This window comes from Saccostrea cucullata, unplaced genomic scaffold (genome assembly GCF_032062105.1).
Source record: "Saccostrea cucullata isolate Sc308-1 unplaced genomic scaffold, CSIRO_AGI_Scuc_v1 ctg4404, whole genome shotgun sequence".
NCBI classification, from domain to species: Eukaryota; Metazoa; Mollusca; class Bivalvia; order Ostreida; family Ostreidae; genus Saccostrea; species Saccostrea cuccullata.
In genome coordinates this window covers 1-20,894 of record NW_026931118.1, presented here as the reverse complement: position 1 = coordinate 20,894, position 20,894 = coordinate 1, and the positions used below count along the sequence as shown (strand labels likewise).

Genomic DNA, 20,894 nt, shown 5'->3' with positions numbered 1-20,894 from the left:
TCATGACTTAAGAAATCATAATTATCACCTAAAATATCTCCAATGTATAAGATTCCTTTTGTGTACCATTTTTTTCCAGAACACAGTTTCATTATTGATTTTAATGTTATCATTGAACCAAAGAGCTTCTTTAAAAATTTTTGGTTCAATATCAATATCATTACATCTTATTTGTGTCCATGTTTCAAAAATTTCTCTGTAAAATTGTGGTAATGTTAACTCTGCATATGGCCTATTTAAACAACCTCTGCTAATAATAAAATTATTTAATACTATATCCTTCAGGTAAGATTGAATTGTGCTTCTCCATCTTGCTTTTGTATTACTAAATATCCTTCTAACCCAACCAAGTTTTAATGATTTCATTTGTGCTTCAAAATTAGGAACTTTCAATCCACCCTTATTAATTTTTTGGCAAGATACTGAACTTTTAACCTTTGGTTTTTCATTATTCCATATGAACTTATTCAGTTCTTTAGACACTTCCTTTATCATTTGTGGGGGAAGTGGAAGTACTTGTGCTTGATATACTATTTTAGATATTGCTAAAGTTTTTACTATTAGAATTTTGCCAATGAGTGTTAAGTTCCTCATTTTCCATAAATTCAAAGTTGCTTTTAGTTCATCTAATTTTGTATTTAAGTTTTTAGAAAGAACTTTTTGTTCCCCACTTGAACTAAACCAAATTCCAAGGGTAAAAAATTCACCTTTTGACCATTTTACTGGCAAGATTCCTGGTTTGAAATTTTTATTCTTTCCTATCCAAATTGCTTCAGTCTTATTCAAATTAATTTTCAATCCAGAACAATGCTTAAAATTTTGAATAACATTATATATTTCAATTCCTGATTTTTCATCACTTAGAAAACATGTAGTGTCATCTGCTAACTGGCTAATTTTAAATTCGGTCTCCCCTATTTTTATGCCGCGTATATTTTTATTTGCCCTTATAGCTATTGCAAGCAATTCAACACATAAAATGAACAAGTATGGTGATAAAGGGCATCCTTGTCTTACCCCTCTACTTAATTTGAAAAAAGATGTTGCATATCCATTGTTTATGACACAACTAGATATATCTGTATACAGGATTTGAACCCAATGCCTGAAACTTTCACCAAAACCAAATATTTCTAAAGCTTTATCAATGAAACACCATTCTACTGTATCAAATGCCTTTTCAAAATCTACTAAAAGAATTAGTCCAGGGATATTCTTGATACTAGTATAGTCTATAAGATCAGAGATAGTTCTGATATTTTCTCCTATAAATCTATTTTCTAAATATCCATTTTGGTCAGAATCTATTAAATGAGGTAAATAAGTTTTCATCCTCTTTGCCAATGCCTTTGATAATATTTTATAATCAAAATTTAGAAGAGATATTGGTCTCCAATTTTTTTAACAAAGTTCTATCCTTATCTTTTTTTGGAACTAAAGTTATTATTCCTTTTCTTTGGTCAACAGAGAGAGCCTGTTTTTTAGTGCTTTCATTTATGCTATCTATAACTAGTTCTGATATCTCTTTCCAAAAATACTCGTAAAATTCCATTTGAAACCCGTCTGTCCCAGGTGTTTTATTATGTTTGAATGTTTTCAAAATATTTTCGAATTCTTCATAAGTGATTGGTCCTTCACATGAAAGGGATTCCTCAGCTTTAAGTTTTGGAATGTTAGAATTATTCACAAAATAACCAAGATTTTCATTGTATTCATTAAAATCCAAGTCAGATGTATATAATTTCTTGTAAAATTTCATTTCCTCTTCTAATATTTCATTTTTACATTGTACAATATTATCATTTATATTTAAAGTTGAAATACATTTATTTCTGTAATTTCTTTTTTCCAGAGATAAGAAAAATTTTGTGCATTTTTCCCCTTCTTCACACCATTTGGCCTGAGATCTTAATATTATTCCTTTGGTTTTATTGTCATTTATTATTTCCAACTCTTCTTTTATTTTATTATATATGTTTACATTTTCTTCAGTTGGGTCTGTTGCTATTTTTACATTTTGTTCCTCTAATTTCTTAGTTAAACATTCTTCATTCTCTCGATTTCTACGTGCTTTAAGTTTTGAATACTTTACAATAAAACCTCTTAGTTCACATTTAATTGTGTCCCATTTTAACTGTTTATTTTCTAATCTAGAGTATTTTTCTTTTAACTGTACAATTGTTTCTTTTATTTTCTCTACAAATATCTCATCTTGTAGTAAGGATGCATTGAATTTCCAAAAACCAGGGCCTCTATCAACAAATATTTTCCCTTTTAAAGTTATGACTATAACACTATGATCTGTTTTTATGGATGGTTTTATACTTGCAGTTCCAAAAGGTACCAAAAAAGCTGGAATCAAGAAAAAATCTAATCTTGACAAAATAATTGGATTTCTTCGCAAAAATGTAAAGAGTTTTCTGTCTGGATTTTTTTCTCTCCAAATATCAATTAGATTTAGATCTTCCATAGCACCAATTAGATTATCCCTGTATCTTGATTTCCCTTCAATGCTTCCACCCTGTTTGTCTATGGTAGGATTTAAGGTAATATTAAAGTCACCACCTAATATCAAATTCTTATCACTCTCTTCATCTAAATGAATCAACAAAAATTCTAAAAATTCAACTTGTTCAGCTGAGTTATCTTTTGTTGGAGCATATACATTTATTAATGTAAATTTTGAATCATCTATTAAGACCAATTCTCTGTAATCACCAAAATATTTTGGCACTCATAGTTACAGATTTAAATTTTTATATCATAATTTGATACAGGTGTGTGAGTGATTATAAAATCCAAAAATAGTTTTTGAATTGTAAACTTGGTTGCCATAGAAACGGGATACAAACTTTCTCATTTTTGTAAATCATGAAAATCTGTACTTTTCATGAAAAAACCATGTCTAGAAATGAACAGAGATATCTAAATTAGTGTTTATTGTTGTTATCCAATACTAGAGATTCAAACAACAATGTTTACAGTTCAATTTTAATTTTACACTTGTAAGTGGTCATGTAATGCATTGCAAAATGTCAAAAATATAGTAAATTTTGATCAGTTTTTACAGACTTAAAACAAAAAAATGCAGCCATCTACAAATTAAGCAATAATAAAACATGAAAGGTTGATATTTGGTTATATTCAAACAATTAAAAAATTGGTGGGCAAATGTTATGTGTAAAAGAAATTCAAAGGTGAATATCCATTTTTCCTGCATTTTGAAGCATTTTTTGCTTCCAAATTACTTCCCTTGGATTACTCTCTAGCGTTTGGAGGTACAATATGTAGGCACTTGTAGTGGTAAATAAATAGTTTGGTGAGAAAACTTATCAAAGCGGGTCCGGGGAAAGGATTGGCAGTGTGGAAGAAGGAAAAAAGGCCAAGATATAATACATAAGAAGACAAGAGGTAATTATAAATATTACAAATGCTAAGTATGTACACTTTTTTCTCCATTTTATTGGCTTGCATGCATGTAACCCGAGATTCCTCTGCTATGAAAATTGTGACACCTGAAGGGACCTCTGTCCTGACTCTCCCCGGTACATTTTCATACATAATTACATAAAAATACATGTTGATGGCAGACCATGAAGACATGAATCAGGTCAGACACAATCTCTTTATAAAACCAGGTCCAATACAATGATTTGGCTAGGTAGATAGCTGTAGGCCTATATTTCAAAGCAACTTATACGTCGCTTGCGCAGTGCAGTGTTTAGAGAGTCTGCTCTAGAATTGCAAAGTAAGGAGTTTATGCTTATATCGCAGGTTCATATCCCACTCTGGGACGTGGAGACTAGCCCTTCGGATGCTATCATATAAACTGAGGTTCCGTGTGGCAGTAGCCAGTAAGGCACTGGAACAAAAAAATCCCTCACTGCTCAATGGTCGTGAGTGACAAGTATAGGACAAAATTTGCATCTCTCCAACGGCAAGTGGTGGGTCTCTCCATATTTGTATTAAAAAATTCTGAAGACTAAGAGACATTACAATCAATGTAATCTTCTTAACAATAACATTAAGTGAAAGTTTCCCTTTTCAGAAAAGAAAAAAATCCCAGGTGTATAAAAATATTAGAAGATGAAAAATCATGGTATGATGAAATTCGGTGTATAACAGTAAATCCTTATACATTACAGCCATACTATATAATACACATACTCCTATATATAAAACTAAAAGTAAATAGTTCTGTCAATAAAGAGAGGTTAAGCATTTTACCGTGTACGTCTACCTCTACATGTAAACATAGCAGTGATTTTACATCGTGTTCTGTTTAACAATCTGCACGTGTACCGGTATGTGTAAAACATCATTTCAGCATGACACTTTTCAATCCATTTGTATCAAATAAATCTATGACTTGAAATAAAAAAAAGATACTTTGGATGTACGTAATAAATACTCAAATTCATACCAAACACCTGCTGAAAAATAAATATTCTGTAGTTTGAGTTTAAGAAGCTACAAGTTCTCACCTACGTGTACTTGCGAGTCTATACATTGTGTACAACTTGTAGAATTACCCAGTATGCAAAACTGATGACTTAAATCACTTAAAAATATGGGATTTCCCTAGGGACACGTACACGGTCATCTGCTTAACCTCTCTTTTATATAGTGCTTGACCTGTACATATTTTTGTAAGGATAATGACTTTCCTTTTGATCATGTTGACAGAAAAATAATTAAAATATAGATGGATTTTTATTATAAAATTAATTAATTTTTATCTTGAATTTAGTGATTTTTAACAAAAATTAAATTATATTCATTTTTTGTTTTCAAAGGATTCACCAAAGAGGATGAAAAGGAAAAGGAACAAGAACATATACACATGTAAATCATGGCTATAACAGAATTCAAATGAAACCTTGAAGTTAATTTTGGAAAAGACAATTTCAGGAATTGGGACAGCTTATAGATGCATTTCTCTTCAAGGTAACCAGTTTCAAAAGTCAAATCTAAATTGTCAGAAAAACACAGTACTACATGTAGTATATGGTCTGCTCATTTCTCTTTTATTGATCAAAATGATTTTTAAAGTCATAATAATATATGCATGTATCAAAGAAAACATGTTTAACTTTAACAACTGTCATAATGATCATTAGAAAAACACCTCTTGATTTAGGGTTTGCTTTTACATTTATGCATTTAATTTAATTATGTATTTAATTCAGTTTGATATTTGTATTCATTTGAAGATACACTGTATTGAAAATTGTATTTACTTCTGCAGGTAGAAAAAAGTCATCTTAAATATATAAGTGGAGATGCAATATCATGAAGTTCAAAGTAAAGTGCAAAGCTGAATATCATAAAATCTCCAAACAATGGTGAAGCCTTAAAAGTTGGAGATATGGCATTAAACTTTTTCCTTAGAAAGTACCTTGATGTCTGTTACTAGTAATTTAGTTTCCCATATGAGGAGCAATGTAGCTGGCTTGTCAGAGTGATTTTCCTGAAGATGAAATTGGAAATGAGAATATTCATGTGTGTCTCCATACTGGAAATCCTCAAGATTCAACCAATTTCTAAGTGACTCAGTGAGGTCATTATTTGAGGAAGCTCTTTACAGCACACTAATGAGCTCTACTTGAAGGAGTAGTACAGTAAGAGTGATCTCCCCTTAGAAGACAGATAGAAAAAAAAAATGGTTGCTTTAATACCATTTATTTCACAATTTGTAATACATTTAAATATTTTTACTAGCATTATCTTAGACAAAGAATAAGTAATTGATTAATATTCACATTAATTTTCCCAATAGTCAACGACAGGGTTATCTGTTCATGAATAATTCATAACATTTTTCTTGTAGAAATAATGCAGGTACATGTACTTGTTTAAAATGAACTAATAATCTCAAATGTGCATACCTTTATATGATATTTTTTTCTTAATTGAAAGTCTGCAGATCACTTCTTGATACAAATGTATTGTTTAGTGCTTCTTTAAATTTCATATGATATGGTTTGCAATTAAAATACATTGTAGTTGATGATTTTGATAAAGGTTGAAATAAAAATTTCACAAGCTAACAGTACTTGTCTTAATTGTAATACTTTGTAGCCTTTTGTTCTATCATATGTAGCAGCTAACTATGTAATTTTTTGTGTTTTGGATTTTGTTTCATGTTTATATATTATAAAAGCATATAATTTAGAAATTATTATGTAGCCTTATTAGGGCCCCGCTCGGCTGGCGCCCTATAGTGATCAGTCTGTCCGTCCGTCAGTCCGTCCGAGATCTCTTGTCCGGAGCATATCTTCTCTCCCTTTGGCCCAATCTTGCTCATACTTCACCCACAAAGTGCCCTTGGGTAACCGGTGTGCAGTGACCTTGAACCATGTTTCTAGGTCAAAGGTCAAGGTCATAGCAGAATTGTGTGAAAAATCCTTGTCCGGAGCATATCTTCTCTCTCCTTGGCCCAAACTGGCTCATACTTCACCCACAGAGTGCCTTTGGGTAACCAGTTATGCAGTGACCTTGAACCATGTTTTTAGGTCAAAGCTCAAGGTCAAAGCAGACTTATATGAAAAATCCTTGTCCGGAACATATTTTACTATCTCCTTGGCCCAATCTGGCTCATACTTCACCCACAGAGTGCCTTTGGGTAACCAGTGTGCAGTGACCTTGAACCATGTTTCTAGGTCACAGGTAAAGGTCATACCAGAATTTTATGAAAATTCCTTGTCCGGAGCATATCTTCCCTCTCCTTGGCCCAATCTGGCTCATACAACACCCACAGAGTGCCTTTGGGTAACCAATGTGCAGTGACCTTGAACCATGTTTTTAGGTCAAAGGTCAAGGTCATAGCAGAATTTTATGTAAATTCCTTGTCCGGAGCATATCTTCTCTCCTTTGCCCAATCTGTCTCATACAACACCCACAGAGTGCCTTTGGGTAACCGATGTTCAGTGACCTTGAACCATGTTTCTAGGTCAAAGGTCAAGGTCATAGCAGAATTTTATGAAAATTCCTTGTCCGGAGCATATCTTCTCTCCCCTTGCCCAATCTGTCTATTATTTCACTCACAGAGTTCCACTGGTCAGTGGATGTGCAGTGACTTTGGTCGAAGTTTCTAGGTCATGGTCAGTATTAGCCTCTCTGTTTAAAATCTTTGTTTGGTGCAAAATAAAATTTTTTCCCTCTAATTCCAGTAAATTTATATAACTGGAGATACAAGATAACTTCAATATATATCTGTAAATTCGCAATATCCGTGAAGTCATACTTGATGACTTTTACTGTATTTCACAAATGTTTCTCTTCAAAATAGACCCTTTTAAACTACTTTACATTTTCATGTTCATTGTTGAATGCGGGGCACTTTGAGATGGCCACCATCTCAATGATATCTGTTAACTGTTAACTGCAGTAATCAGTAATAGAGGACTATTATTTTTGTATTTGTGCTCGAAATTGGGAGGGGGGGGGGGGGTTACATTTATGATCATATTCTTGCCTATAGATATAAATAAATAATTTTTTATGGTTCAGCTGACAATATCTCATTGATTTTACAAATTTTAAGCATAAATTCCTTGAATTTTTATTTTAAAAAGAAAAATATATCTTGTTGTATGAAATGTTCATCAAAGCTGATTTTTGGCGAAATGCCAATTTTATGATTTTTCATTTTGTTATAGTCAACATTTGTTGTTATTTGCCCATGAATGTTTTTGAATATTTTCATTATTTGTGACAAGTACCTTCAGATGAAATAGGTGATACATTGTGAAAGTTCTGCTAATTTTTTATTTTTCTTCCCAAAATGTTGTAATTTTTCAGTTTTGACCAAATTTCGAAAAGTTGATATTTTGCCATTGTTTGACAAAGTATTACAAAATTTTCAAATAATTATTAAACATATTAAAGATGTCCATTGAAAGTGTTGATGTTGTAGTTTTATAAGAAATTAGCAACAGAGTTCTAATCTTAAATATGGGTTCAGCACAGATGGTGTAAAAAGTGTGATTTTTAGCAAAATTGCCATACACAAATTAGCCCTATATGTCAGAAATTTTGTATCCCGGTTACCATGGAAACGGAGGATGTCCAGAAAAAAATTATACCATACATATAGGTTTTACCCTAGGAAGATACTATATGCCAAGTTTGAAGAAATTCTGAGACTATGCGTGCCAGACCCTTTCAGAATTACTTTGGTGATTACAGAGAATTGCTCTTAAAATGGATACTTTTAAAAATCTGCCAATATTGTCACTTGTTTTTTCAATTATTTTATAATCTATATTATGTGGAAATAAAATTGCTACTCCTTTATTATTTGATTCTCCATGACAAAAAATTATATCAGATTCCCATTCAGTTTTCCATATTTGTTGATCTAGCTCAGTAGAATGTGTTTCTTGTAAATAAATAAAATGATCAGGAAATTTTTCTTTAAACCATGTAAACAAGCATCTTCTTTTACTAAGTAAACGTAATCCCCTTACATTCAGGGATATGATAGATATATTAAAAGACATAATCTATTTCGATTTTGTTGTAGTACACCAACACAAGCTCACCATAAAAAAATCTGAATGCAATAAACATTGTCTATACCATTGCAGTTGCAAGTAAACAAAAAAAATCCTTTTTAACATAGAGCCAGGTTCATAACAAAACCACAAAAGAAAAAACATACAGGGTATATACAAAAAAGGGTAGTTCATTTTATTCAGAGTACCTTAGGTTTTAACCTAAAATGTGATTGTCATCTCGAATCGGGTTCAATACCGGAAAGGAAAAGCGGTGACAAATTTTAGACTCAAAACACAACGGATCTGAAAATTCCGTATTATTTGATATTAGAAACGGGAGTGAAAATTTACTCAATTGTCAATTTAAACATTAATTTTAAATACATAAGTATAAATAATAATATAATCATTGATGAAAAAAAAAACAACACAGTTACACATTTTACTATACAACCAAGTATTTGGAAAAGAAGGAAATAAATACAATATATTACAAATGTAACCATGTTAACCATGGTTAACTATTAATTTAATACACTTCATTACATTGAGCACGACAGTTCTAATAACCTGATTACCTGACCTGAGCACATAATTAGCCACTATGTGCAAGAACAATGTCTGCCATCAAGTTTTCCATAATTTGAAACCTGCGAAAGCCCAAATGTTTCCCATAGAATCTGGAGATCACGCATGTCATGTTTGTAACATTCATCGATCGAAGAACTTTAATAAGCCGCCTACCTGCACCGAACTCGCCGTCATCGTTGTGACCCTCGTGGATTCCGCCGTTACCATCCTTAAAACGGTAAACTAAAATATTGTGTTCTGCCGTTGCGTATGATGGGTCTATAACAACTTTTTTGTAAAAGTTTCTAACCTGGTTGTATGTATCTGTTGTTGCTGCGGCTGCTTTAAATGTGTTTCCTTCATCTGAGCAATCGATGGTAGACATAGGAATCTGCTGAAGCTTTTCCTTATCTGCTTTGGTCATATCCAGAATATTTTCTGGCTTTGATTTCAATACTTTGTCTCTGTACACATTTCCATTTGGAAATACTAGCTTCTCTCCTACGAATCGTGTCTTCACTTTCTCCTTCCAGTACTGATCATTTATTTCCTGAAGTTTCTTTCGGTTTTCCGCAACTGCCTATTGGTCTCTGTGGCGTGACGTAAAAGGTTCTTTCGGATGACTGTGGTTCTGCGGTTTGATCCGGCTGGTCAGACGCTTCACGCTCTCTTTTGTTCAATTCTCTTTGCGCTTGGAGAATTTTTTCTTTATCACTGAATTTTGAAAGTCTGCCAGTGATAATTCGATTTTTCCCTGAAGTTTTTGGCCCATTTCTATGAATGTTTGAGAAGGAAGTGTCCACTCCAAAATGCTGCTTTATGAGATGTGGAATTTTCTCAAATAAATTTTCCTCATTTTCTTCTTCTGGTAGATTGTGAATAAGAATATTCTGATTCATTGACCGTGACTTTAAATCTGTAATTTCAGATTGCTGTTTTCTGACTGTTCTGTCTAAATTAATGACAACTGATTTTAACATGTTGACATCATCTCTCAACATTTTGTTTTCCTCCTGAAGCATCTGAATATTGTCGATGTTCTCCTCCTGTTGTTGAGCAACATGAGATATGCGAAAATCAAATCCATCTTCCTCCCATAGATCTTTCCTTATGTTACTTATGTCTTGTGTTAAGCCTTTAATTGCCTTCAAAGATTCAGTTATTTCCCCCAGGCTTATCTGCAAGTTCGGTAGGGTCTGCATTGCACCGAGTAACTCAGGAACGGCGGCATGAATTGAGGAACAAACGATATACCGCTAGTGCTGGAGTTCGAAATAGGCTGACCGTGTCCACTGTTCCTTTTTTGCACTGACATCTGCTCACGACTGGAACTCATAATTCTATTGTTCAAAAGGGGGCAAAAAGAAAACACAAATAAATCAATAAAAACTTGCCAAAAACTTCAGATTTTTTCTTCAAGAAATGGTATTCATTGCTCTATAGGTCTGGCCACACATATCTTTAATCCCCGATCCAGAAGAACACACTTAAGGTCAAAAACGTCGGAGCTCAGAAATTCATGACTACCCGGCCATAAGTCACGTGGTTTTCACGTTTAACAATATACAATAAATCAACAATCATGAATGTTTTTGTACGGAAAATAGGGAAAATGAATGATCTATTGTAAAACATTTTATAGTTGAAACTGTCTATCTGATAAATGTACAATCCGTCCCCTTTGAATTCCGATATTTATTTTCATTTTCATTTCTCTTAATCTTCATGTTCTTTAAACTATGCAATTTGACACCATCTTTATAAAACAAGAGGCCCAGGGGCCACAACGCTCACCTGAGCACATCAGCTAGGAAAAAACACATATCAGATCAGAACTGAAAGTTAACTTAAGTTGGGGGGGGGGCTTGAATTTTAACCCCCAAGGGGATCATAATTTGAACGAACTAGAATCTACATTATCTGAGTATGATTCCATACAAATATAAGGAATCCTGGCTTTGAAGTACTTGAAAAGAAGATTTAAAAAGGTTTACCTATATATTATGTAAAACTTTGGTCGGCCATTTTGGCCACGCCCTACCCCGGGGGGTCATGACTTGAACAAATTCAAATCTACATTACCTGAGGATGATTCCACATGAGTTTCATCTTTCCTGGCCCAGTGGTTCTTGAGAAGAAGATTTTTAAAGATTTTTTCTATATATTCCTATGTAAAAATTTGATCGGCCATTTTGGCCCCGCCCTACCCCCGGGGGTCATGACTTGAACAAATTTGAATCTACACTACCTGAGGATGATTCCACATGAGTTTCATCTTTCCTGGCCCAGTGGTTCTTGAGAAGAAGATTTTTAAAGATTTTTCTATATATTCCTATGTAAAACTTTGATCGGCCATTTTGGCCCCGCCCTACCCCCGGGGGTCATGACTTGAACAAATTTGAATCTACACTACCTGAGGATGATTCCACATGAGTTTCATCTTTCCTGGCCCAGTGGTTCTTGAGAAGAAGATTTTTAAAGATTTTTCCTATATATTCCTATGTAAAACTTTGTTCGGCCATTTTGGCCCCGCCCTACCCCCGGGGGTCATGACTTGAACAAACTTGAATCTACACTACCTGAGGATGATTCCACATGAGTTTCATCTTTCCTGGCCCAGTGGTTCTTGAGAAGAAGATTTTTAAAGATATTTCCTATATATTCCTATGTAAAACTTTGATCGGCCATTTTGGCCCCGCCCTACCCCCGGGGGTCATGACTTGAACAAACTTGAATTTACACTACCTGAGGATGATTCCACATGAGTTTCATCTTTCCTGGCCCAGTGGTTCTTGAGAAGAAGATTTTTTTAAAATGCCAATAATTTTTCTCTAATTCATGATTATCTCCCCTTGGAAAAGGGTGTGGCCCTTCATTTGAACAAACTTGAATCCCCTTCACCCAAGGATACTTTGTGCCAAGTTTGGTTGAAATTGGCCCAGTGGTTCTTGAGAAGAAGATGAAAATGTGAAAAGTTTGCGACTATAACGACGACAACAGACAACGGACAAATTTTGATCAGAAAAGCTCACTTGAGCCTTCGGCTCAGGTGAGCTAAAAACAAAGTTTGTCTTGGAATACATGTCAGATTAGACTGGTGTCACACTATTAACGATATTCATGTGACATAATTAGCATCACCTGATGTGCATATTCTACAGTACAATACCACTATATCCACCATTGTTTCTTTTCTAAAGAAATACTCCCCATCTTTTGCCTTCTGCAATATTTTCAAAGAATGCATATTCTTCTACGTCGCATTCGAGAATTGTTCACTCATGTAGAGACGTCACCATATACCGCTGAAGGTCTTTAAATACTTACCCTTACCCGGCACTCAGGGATTTTGAGCAGTGAGGGATCTTTATCGTGCCAAACGCCTTCATGACACGGGACCTCGGATTTAAAGGTCTCATCCAAAGAACCTGCAACTGGCACTTAAATGTGCCGAGTGCATGGCAGACCTCCGGATCACATGGCAAGAATCAAAGGAATAGAAAAATATGGTTCTAACATGAATCTACAAAGTAATTCTTTGATGAATTGTTTTTTTTTTTCATTTTAATTCTTTAAATAAGTAAAACTTTAATGATTGACGTAAATGGTATATGTATTTGTCTGTAGAGTTAATACAAATTGACTTTTACCATTAATATATTGATATTTTTTCAAGAGTTGTCATTCCTACGCTCCCACACACCTCTGTCAACTTTTGGTATACTATATTCTTAGAAGAAAGTAACTTTTGATCAATTGATTTAAGAAGAGCTTTAAATAATGTTTATTATTAAATCAAACTTATTTTAATATGCCGTCTCCTTTCACCCCCCCCCTCGTAATTTTAATTTTACTTAGTCTAACCGAGAAAATAGATTGTTTTAAAGGATGATAGTTTTAATAAAATGAATAGTAAAATTTCATCTCATTTTAGTCTAAGTTATTAAAAGAATGACTCTAAATCTTGGCCAAATTATCCAATCGGATTATAAAAAAGCATAGACTGACCCAAACCAGATAAAACTCGATAATTATGCCAAGACTTAGAGTCAATCCTTATGATTAAATTTTTAAATAATTAAACAACTTTTTGGATAAAAAATTATGTTTGTATGAGTTCAAAACCGCGCATAATACAACCGTAGTAACGGAAGTGATGGGAAGCGAGGAGAGGATATAATTAATACATAGATCTAGCAGTCATGATGTTTGCTTACATGAGGTAAGATCGAGTAATTGTTTGAAGTTAACGATACATTTATTACATCTGGAATTTTCCATGGATTCCGAGGACTGGGAATTACATTGGGGTTTCATGGATAAGATGATTAAGCTGGTCGTCAAAGGGGTGTGTCCCCATACCAAACCAGATTATATACAAAATATTTTGCGTTTCTTTTTTTTTGGGGGGGGGGGGGGGGGGGGGTATCAACCAATGAGAGGCGAGAATACAAACAAAATTATATTATAATGAATAGATTTGTTTATTATTTGTTGTGTTTTGTATTGAAAAGTGGGGGATATTGATTTGGGTCTGTCCGTCCGTCCGTCGTTCTGTCTGTCTGTAATGCTTTCGTTTTCACACGATTTCTCGAGAACCCTTTGAGCTTTTGCAAAGAAAGTTTGAATAGTAAATCCCTATGGACTACAGAAGAAACCTTTTGATTTTGAGGTCAAAAGGTCAAGGTCATGAATTCGCAAATTCTGTCTGTTATAACACTTTCGCTTCCGCGCGATATCTCAAGAACCCTTTGAGCTTTTACAATGAAATTTTACATAACAACTTCCTGTGGCCTAAAGAAGACGCTATTGATTGGTTTACTGTTTCCCTAAGCGAGGGAATCAAATTCTCTGAATTAACAGCTTGTTTATTTGATTTTTGAACCCGCTGAAACTTTTACACTGTATTGTCGTGTTTTTAAATACTATAAATATCTTTTATGAAGTTAACCTTTATTCAACATATATAAGTACACAAAGGGAGGATGGCATTCAGTAATTGAGTCGATGCAAAGTTTAAAATTTGAACCAAATTAAATGTAGAGTTATCTCTCTTGTCTTAGAGAAGCTGTTTGTGACACAAGGAAAACCGCATATATTTTTTTTTTATCATATCAGCGTGAATCATTAGGAAAATATGTAACACAAACATATACAAACTTGATTTTTTATCTAAATACCTATCGATTAAGGAGGGTGGTCTAACCGTGTACATATAAGAATACTAGTATCTTTTTAATGACATTGTATAAGTTTTGATAATGAAACTGATTTAAACGAATTTTATAAGACGAACCATGTTTAATTGGTCAAAATGAAAGAGAGGGAGAAAGGAAAGATTTGGAGATAACGAACAGTCTTCAATATCAAAGTCCATAAAACAATACAAAATTAGGAGCAGAGAGACCACGGACCTCCGAAACATCAGAGGTGGGATCAAGTGCCATGGAAGAGTGACTGGTCACACCCGCCGTGTGCTCCTTGTCGGGAAATAACGGAAAAATCCGTAGTCAATTCAGTGTAAAAATAATGGACTAACAATTACTGTGAAAACGTCGGTCAGCATTTGTCTCAATGATAAATTGTATTTGCTGACAATATCGTTGTATCGACCATAGTATTTTTACGTAGAGCATGCTCTTGCGTATCGAATCAACTGAAATAAATATTTACACACCGTATCCAGGTGATGAGGGTATATTGCTGCATAAGTAAGGGAAGTTGACGATAGAAAAGTTAAAGTCATCACGTTTATCACGTAGCTTGTTGGATTACTATTAACGTTTTTTTCTTAAGTAAAATATCCAAGTATGAAACAGATGTGTCTCAAACTCAACATAACATATCGTATCTACGTAGGAATGGAAATTATCATTCGCAAGTGAGTTAAGGCTACATATGGAGGTTTCTATGCAAAATATCTAATCAAATTCCATAATTGCTGTACCTAACGCACAGAAAATGTTAAGACTTGTTTTATAAAACATTCTTGGTACCCACGACATGCGATAGCCAGTACATATTATGACGTCATATTATGACGTCATCAACCTCTACTACACAAGTTTATAAGAAACATCAACAAAATCGCTTCGGCGCAAAAGCATACCTTACTTTGTTTTACAGAAACAAGGTAGAAAAAGACGCGGGATATTCCAAGGATTTAAGATATTGCTGTACAAATGTCGGCACTGAAATTGTTTAGTTACTATTCGTGCAGTTTTAAGTTAAAACAGGGTAAAAATTCACAGTACAGTGTAAGCTTCCTTATATTTTTATTGATTAAGAAAGTTCATAGGATTTGTGCAGCAATTTTATTAATTTTAACAATATTCTCCTTAATATTATACATTTTTTTATTTTGAATTAGATGGGTTATGCCCTTGCGCCGACGTGATTTTGTTGATGTGATTTATAACCTTGAATGGGAGAGAAAAATGACGTCATGATATGACGTCATAATGTGCACTTGCATTAATAAACTGTGGGTACTTAGTATGTATTAGAAAATCAATTTGATTTTTCTCTGTACATAAAATATACAGATTATGAATTTTTATTAACTCATTTGCATAGAAATATTCATATTTAGCCTTAATTCACTTGCGTTGTTTATCGACAATACGTCGTCGATATATCTAAATGTCGAGTTGAAGGTCGCAGAAAGTAATTTCTTCATTTCACAAAAAAAATTTTGCACAAATTCTGCTTCATATGAATAGATAAACATTCATTCAGCAGGTTGATTATCTAAGTAAACACAAATAGGTGTCGCATTCATTAAATACACTGGTGTCAGGTATAATAAATGCTTACAGCGACGATATTTACCGATTTCTACAAATATTTTCGGGTTACACGTGCAGCTCTGTTTAATGAATTATGGAAATCAGACAAAAATAGAACTTAACAGGATTCTCTTCTATAAAATTAAATGCAAACATTGACACCTTTCAAATTTGTTCGAGAATGATTTTTTTTATTTTTTCAATAAAATACAGGGACTAACATTGATTTAAAGTTATCTAGAAATCAAAACGGTGCAATTGATTTTTTTCATATATTCAGTTACATGAACCATTGAGAAAATAACTTTATATTGATTACGACAGTAGATATTGTATGAATTATCTCTCTTTATACTGTGATGAAATCAACGCTGAAGTTGAACGAGTTTTAATTCTGACCTACACTGCATGAACTTACTCTTGATATCTGTTTAAGTAGCAAACAGACACAAAGTTGTTGACCTTACTATTGGGTTTAATAAAGTGTGTCTGAATAAAAACGATGAATTTCTGATATTAATTAAGTCAGTATTAGATTCTATTGCAACACATACCTATTGTTACATTTTCATGTTTTCTGTAAATGTGTAAAAAATCTAATGACAATTTCATTCATTTTCAACAAAGGCAACATGCCTTTATTCTTCAGAAAAAAAAACAATTCATTTTGCTTAAGCAACGACACTGTTGTTTTCTTTCATTTGAAAGTTTCTGGACATAATGAATTCATTTATTATCATTTATTCATCATAATGAACTCATTTACTGATCATCCGACCTACATAATCCTGGCGTATTTATTTTATTATTCATTACTGAAAGTTACTGAGAATAATTAATTCATCTACTTATTATCCGATCTACATAATCTATTTATTTACACAGACTATATATTTATTCTATCATTCCTTGTGTAATTTATTGTAATTATTTTCTTATCTCTACGGATCTCTCTAACAGCATAAACAACCCTACAACTCTTCAGTGTTCTAGCGCGCTTCATGAAATATGCCTACGTGACAAGTCTGTGTGATTCACACACCAATAACTCACACAAAACTGAAAAAAACATTCCTTAAATATTTTTTTTTATTCAAGTTGCGTAATATTTATATAAGTTATAACCCAGTATTACGATTGTGAGAGAATTCATTTTAGTTTGTATTTTAAAGACAAACACAAATTTGGATTCAATCACTGAATCTCAAAAATCACTGCTTGACAAAATTTATATTCCTAGTGAAAAGGGGGTCCAGTTATCACATCAAGGTTCTTCAAAGTACGCATCTGTCTTACACTTCTAAGTTCCACAAAGTGGCGGATCCATTGATTTTAATCACGCATATACATATGTAGTTAAGTTCCACGAATGAAAGAAATGAACAGGAGAATCCACCCTCTAGAGCAAAAGCCTATAAATAAAAGAAATAAAGATGTGAAAGAAATTTGTTCGATACAATGTACGTATCACGTTATTTCAAACGATAAAAATAAATATACATGAATAATTTAAAAAATCAGACAAAGGAATACTTTCCGGTACTTGGATTTAATTAACATGAAAGAATTTTAGTTAACTTCATATCAAAATTCGTATTAGTATTCGTATTAGTATGTTTATAAATAATTACTACTAAAGAAAATGTTATAGACATACATAGACATAGTGTACTTACAAAATGTTGCATTCCTTTGTATAATTTTCACGGGCGAAGAATCTGATGCAATCAAGACTGACTATATACAATCAATTCCCTGCCCCACTGGTTGATTGAACCATACGATGAACTACAATTGATTAAATTGTATAATATATTAGTATACTTATATTTCATAACCAAATGAATATCAACAATACACATAATACACGAACCAAGGATGTGCATTTCACGTAGATTTTAAATATACTTATAAAACAAGAATTAAATGAGGTACAGATACTACGCAGGTAGGTTAAGGTTACAACCAAATATTCTACTTGCCTATATGAATGACGTCATAATAAGCTATATGACGTGAGATTTAGAGATAAAAATTTCTTAAAATCGATATCTTAGATTGATTTGAGGTCGTAAAAATGAACCGAAATATGAAGAGGAATAATATCAACGGAATTTTGTCGTTCCTGGGCCTCTGTAGATATCACAGGGGTTACATACCAAACCCGTGACGTCATAACTGTTGATCATGTAGTAGCAGAGTGAAAGTGAAAAGTAACGAGAATTGGTGTAAACAAACACAAGAAATCGGAGTTTAAAAGCATTTAGAATGAATATCATGTGTGATTCTTGTGGGAATAAAGCGTATGAATAAGGTATGGTAATATAATTCTGCAATTTCTTCGTAAAATTAAAGCAGGGAGGGTGTTTACTTGCCGATCAGCCTTTCCTCTGTCGTTTGTGACAAAAAAGATTCAAAAGTTCAACACTACGCCGCATACCTTGAAACTTAATTTCTGTTTCTATCTAAAGTTCCTATTCTTTTGTTTTTTGAAAGTGCTGCTAGAATCGTATAGTTTACGGGAATTTATGCATTTTTTTCGATGTTATGAACAAAATGTAAAAATTTTGGGAAGGTTTCGTGCGAAATTGTTGAAAAATTATTTCTTTAAGAGAACAGTAGATTCTAGCAGCACTTTTCATGGTACAGAGATGTTTTTACATAACTATTAATATAAATTGGAACTAATTATCCCCGGGGTAGTGTTAAACTTTTCACTTTTTCATTAAGGCATATTTTCTAATTATAGACGTCACGTGGTGACGTCGTGGTGAAGTGCCTCCTGTAGTATAAGTCCCATTGAAGTCTATAGAATGCATAATTATAGTAAAAGTTTTATCCTTGACTTTTCCGATTTATTAGTGTTACATAATTATAAAAAAGTGTTAATTCGCCGAATTCTGATCCATGTGCTGCCTTAACAAACCTGCGTAAATAAACTTAATTTCTTAAATCCATGAAAGGAAATAATACTTACTGAGCAGGAAGTGATATTCCAGCCTTAATTCTTGTGTATGTAGCTTGAAAAACACATTAAATATGAACAGCAAGGAGTCGCGCACTTCTTGTCCATCAGTTGAATTCAAATTTTGACCTAGAGAAGCTGCAGCTATACTCTGCCCAGCAAGAAAATTGCATAACAAGGTTATCCTGACACTGAAATGACCAACTAAGCTAGAGGCACTCCTTATCTGATATCTCGAAGTTTTGGGGGGAGTGGATCTTAAGTAATGCTATTTGACAAAGGTTAATTGTCAGTGTGAAAATTGTTATGTGTTTATTTGAATTTTTCTTTTATATATTTTGTGAAAAGAAAGATTATAGAATTGATACACACAACAAATGCACAATCTGATAAAACAATACTTCTTAGATTCGCTCTGTATAACATTTTGCGCAAGAGTATACGGCACGGACCTTTATGAGTCTAATTTTAAGAACATTAATTAGGAATAAATAATTAATTTTATTAATTCTAAAGTAACATGGAATTACAGTGAGATGTTGGATAAAGATGTCATTATTTATTAAAAACTTATATTTAACTTATTTTATATATATGTAAAAAAAAAATCATTCACAATTTATTAAATTTTACAATGGTACTTGCTGAACTGGCACAACTCTTTTAAGTAAATCAATTCATAATGCATGGGTTTAATTTATTATGCATAATTATATATGTAATATTTTCTAACAATGCATACAGCTGTGTGTATCTTGCGAAAAATCGCATACGTTAAGAGTGAAAGACATCTTTATATTTTGACCTTAGAAACTAAAGTGCTCAATACTCAGTACCCGTTGTTTTCCTAACTTTCCTAAAGTTGAAAATATGTTGGATCTTCAACGTTGTTTCAACGTTGAAATCAACAAACAGTCAACTTTGCATTTTTAAACCTTGTTTTAATTCTATAATATCAGAAAATACTCAATGTTGAAAACATGTTGAACGTTGTTTCAACATTAAAATATCAATAAACTTCAAACGTTGAGAATTTGTTGCAGCTTCAACGTTGTTTCAACGTTGAATATCGACAAGCATTCAACGTTGAAAATATTTTACAGCTTCAACGTTGTTTCAACGTTGAAATATCAACGAAAATCAAACGTTGAGTATATGTTGCAGCTTCAACGTTGTTTCAACGTTGAAATATCGACGAACATTCAACGTTGAAAATATGTTGCAGCTTCAACGTTGTTTCAACGTTGAAATATCGACGAACATTCAACGTTGAAAATATGTTGCACCTTCAACGTTGTTTAAAGGTTGAAAAAAGGTTGAGGATTCAACGTTGAAACCTCAACGTTGAAACAACGTTGAAATATAGTTGATTAACGTTGCAACCTATATTCTACCTCCTTTCAACGTTGAAACAACGTTGCGTGCTTGCTGGGAGAATGCATCAATTTATCAATTTAAACCTGTTGCCATCCCTGATAAAAAAAAAAGTATTGGTGTTAAGTTATTTGATACACAGTGGGCTCAGAAAATTCTGAAAACGTGTAATATAATTCTCCAGTTGTTCTCATTTTTATGCGAATTTTGTTTAAGAAAACAGAGGGCACAAGCTTGCCTATCTGCCAAATTTAAATGCACAGATCTTACGTATATCATACACCTATATCAGATGCATTTTAGATATGAAATTTAAGATGTTTTTCGAAATGAAAACTATTTCAAATTTAACAAAATTCCGACAGATTTGAGAAAGGTTTGGAAAACGTCCAAATTCTGCGCCTTTTTGTGGCCTTAGATATTGATTAAAATCAAAATAAAAGCTAAAATTTAAAACAATCATTATTTTTTGTAACTATAGAATATCAAAATTGTTTCCGTGTTTTTGTTTTTTGATAATATACATGTAGAGCCTTTTAGTTTCAGAAAATGAATTCGTTAATAAAACAAAAATTCCATTTATTAAGTCTTTGTGTTGGCCAGAAAAAACAACAACAACTACTACATAAAGGTCTAAGTACGTAGGCTTAATAAATCAGTAATTAAACTTCTAAATACAATAGAAAAATCAATATG

The 20,894-nt window shown here is 32.9% G+C and overlaps 2 protein-coding genes and 2 long non-coding RNA genes across 4 annotated transcripts; 1 reads left to right on the top strand and 3 right to left on the bottom strand.

Moving 5' to 3' along the window:
- The first annotated feature begins 3,047 nt into the window (after nt 1-3,047).
- On the top strand, nt 3,048-5,556 carry LOC134231464 (uncharacterized). Its single transcript, XR_009984559.1, has 3 exons — nt 3,048-3,411; nt 4,797-4,947; nt 5,249-5,556. It is a non-coding gene; the product is annotated as an uncharacterized LOC134231464 (long non-coding RNA).
- A 3,540-nt stretch (nt 5,557-9,096) lies between these two features.
- Nucleotides 9,097-9,495, bottom strand: LOC134231460 (uncharacterized). The gene has a single exon (XM_062713422.1). It carries the CDS (start codon nt 9,493-9,495, stop codon nt 9,097-9,099), a length of 399 nt encoding a protein of 132 aa, XP_062569406.1.
- Nucleotides 9,496-9,610: 115 nt separating this feature from the next.
- LOC134231459 (uncharacterized) lies at nt 9,611-10,273 on the bottom strand. Its single transcript, XM_062713421.1, has one exon. The coding sequence runs from the start codon at nt 10,271-10,273 to the stop codon at nt 9,611-9,613; it is 663 nt and encodes a 220-aa protein (XP_062569405.1).
- Nucleotides 10,274-16,967: 6,694 nt separating this feature from the next.
- Nucleotides 16,968-18,870, bottom strand: LOC134231463 (uncharacterized). Its single transcript, XR_009984558.1, has 3 exons — nt 18,837-18,870; nt 17,536-17,647; nt 16,968-17,271 (listed from the first exon to the last, which is right to left on the bottom strand). It is a non-coding gene; the product is annotated as an uncharacterized LOC134231463 (long non-coding RNA).
- Between the last annotated feature and the right edge of the window lie 2,024 nt (nt 18,871-20,894).

Excerpts from the sequence above, each read along its gene's own strand:
- LOC134231460 (XM_062713422.1), bottom strand. The coding sequence starts at position 9,495 with ATGACCAAAGCAGATAAGGAAAAGCTTCAGCAGATTCCTATGTCTACC.
- LOC134231459 (XM_062713421.1), bottom strand. The coding sequence starts at position 10,273 with ATGCAGACCCTACCGAACTTGCAGATAAGCCTGGGGGAAATAACTGAA.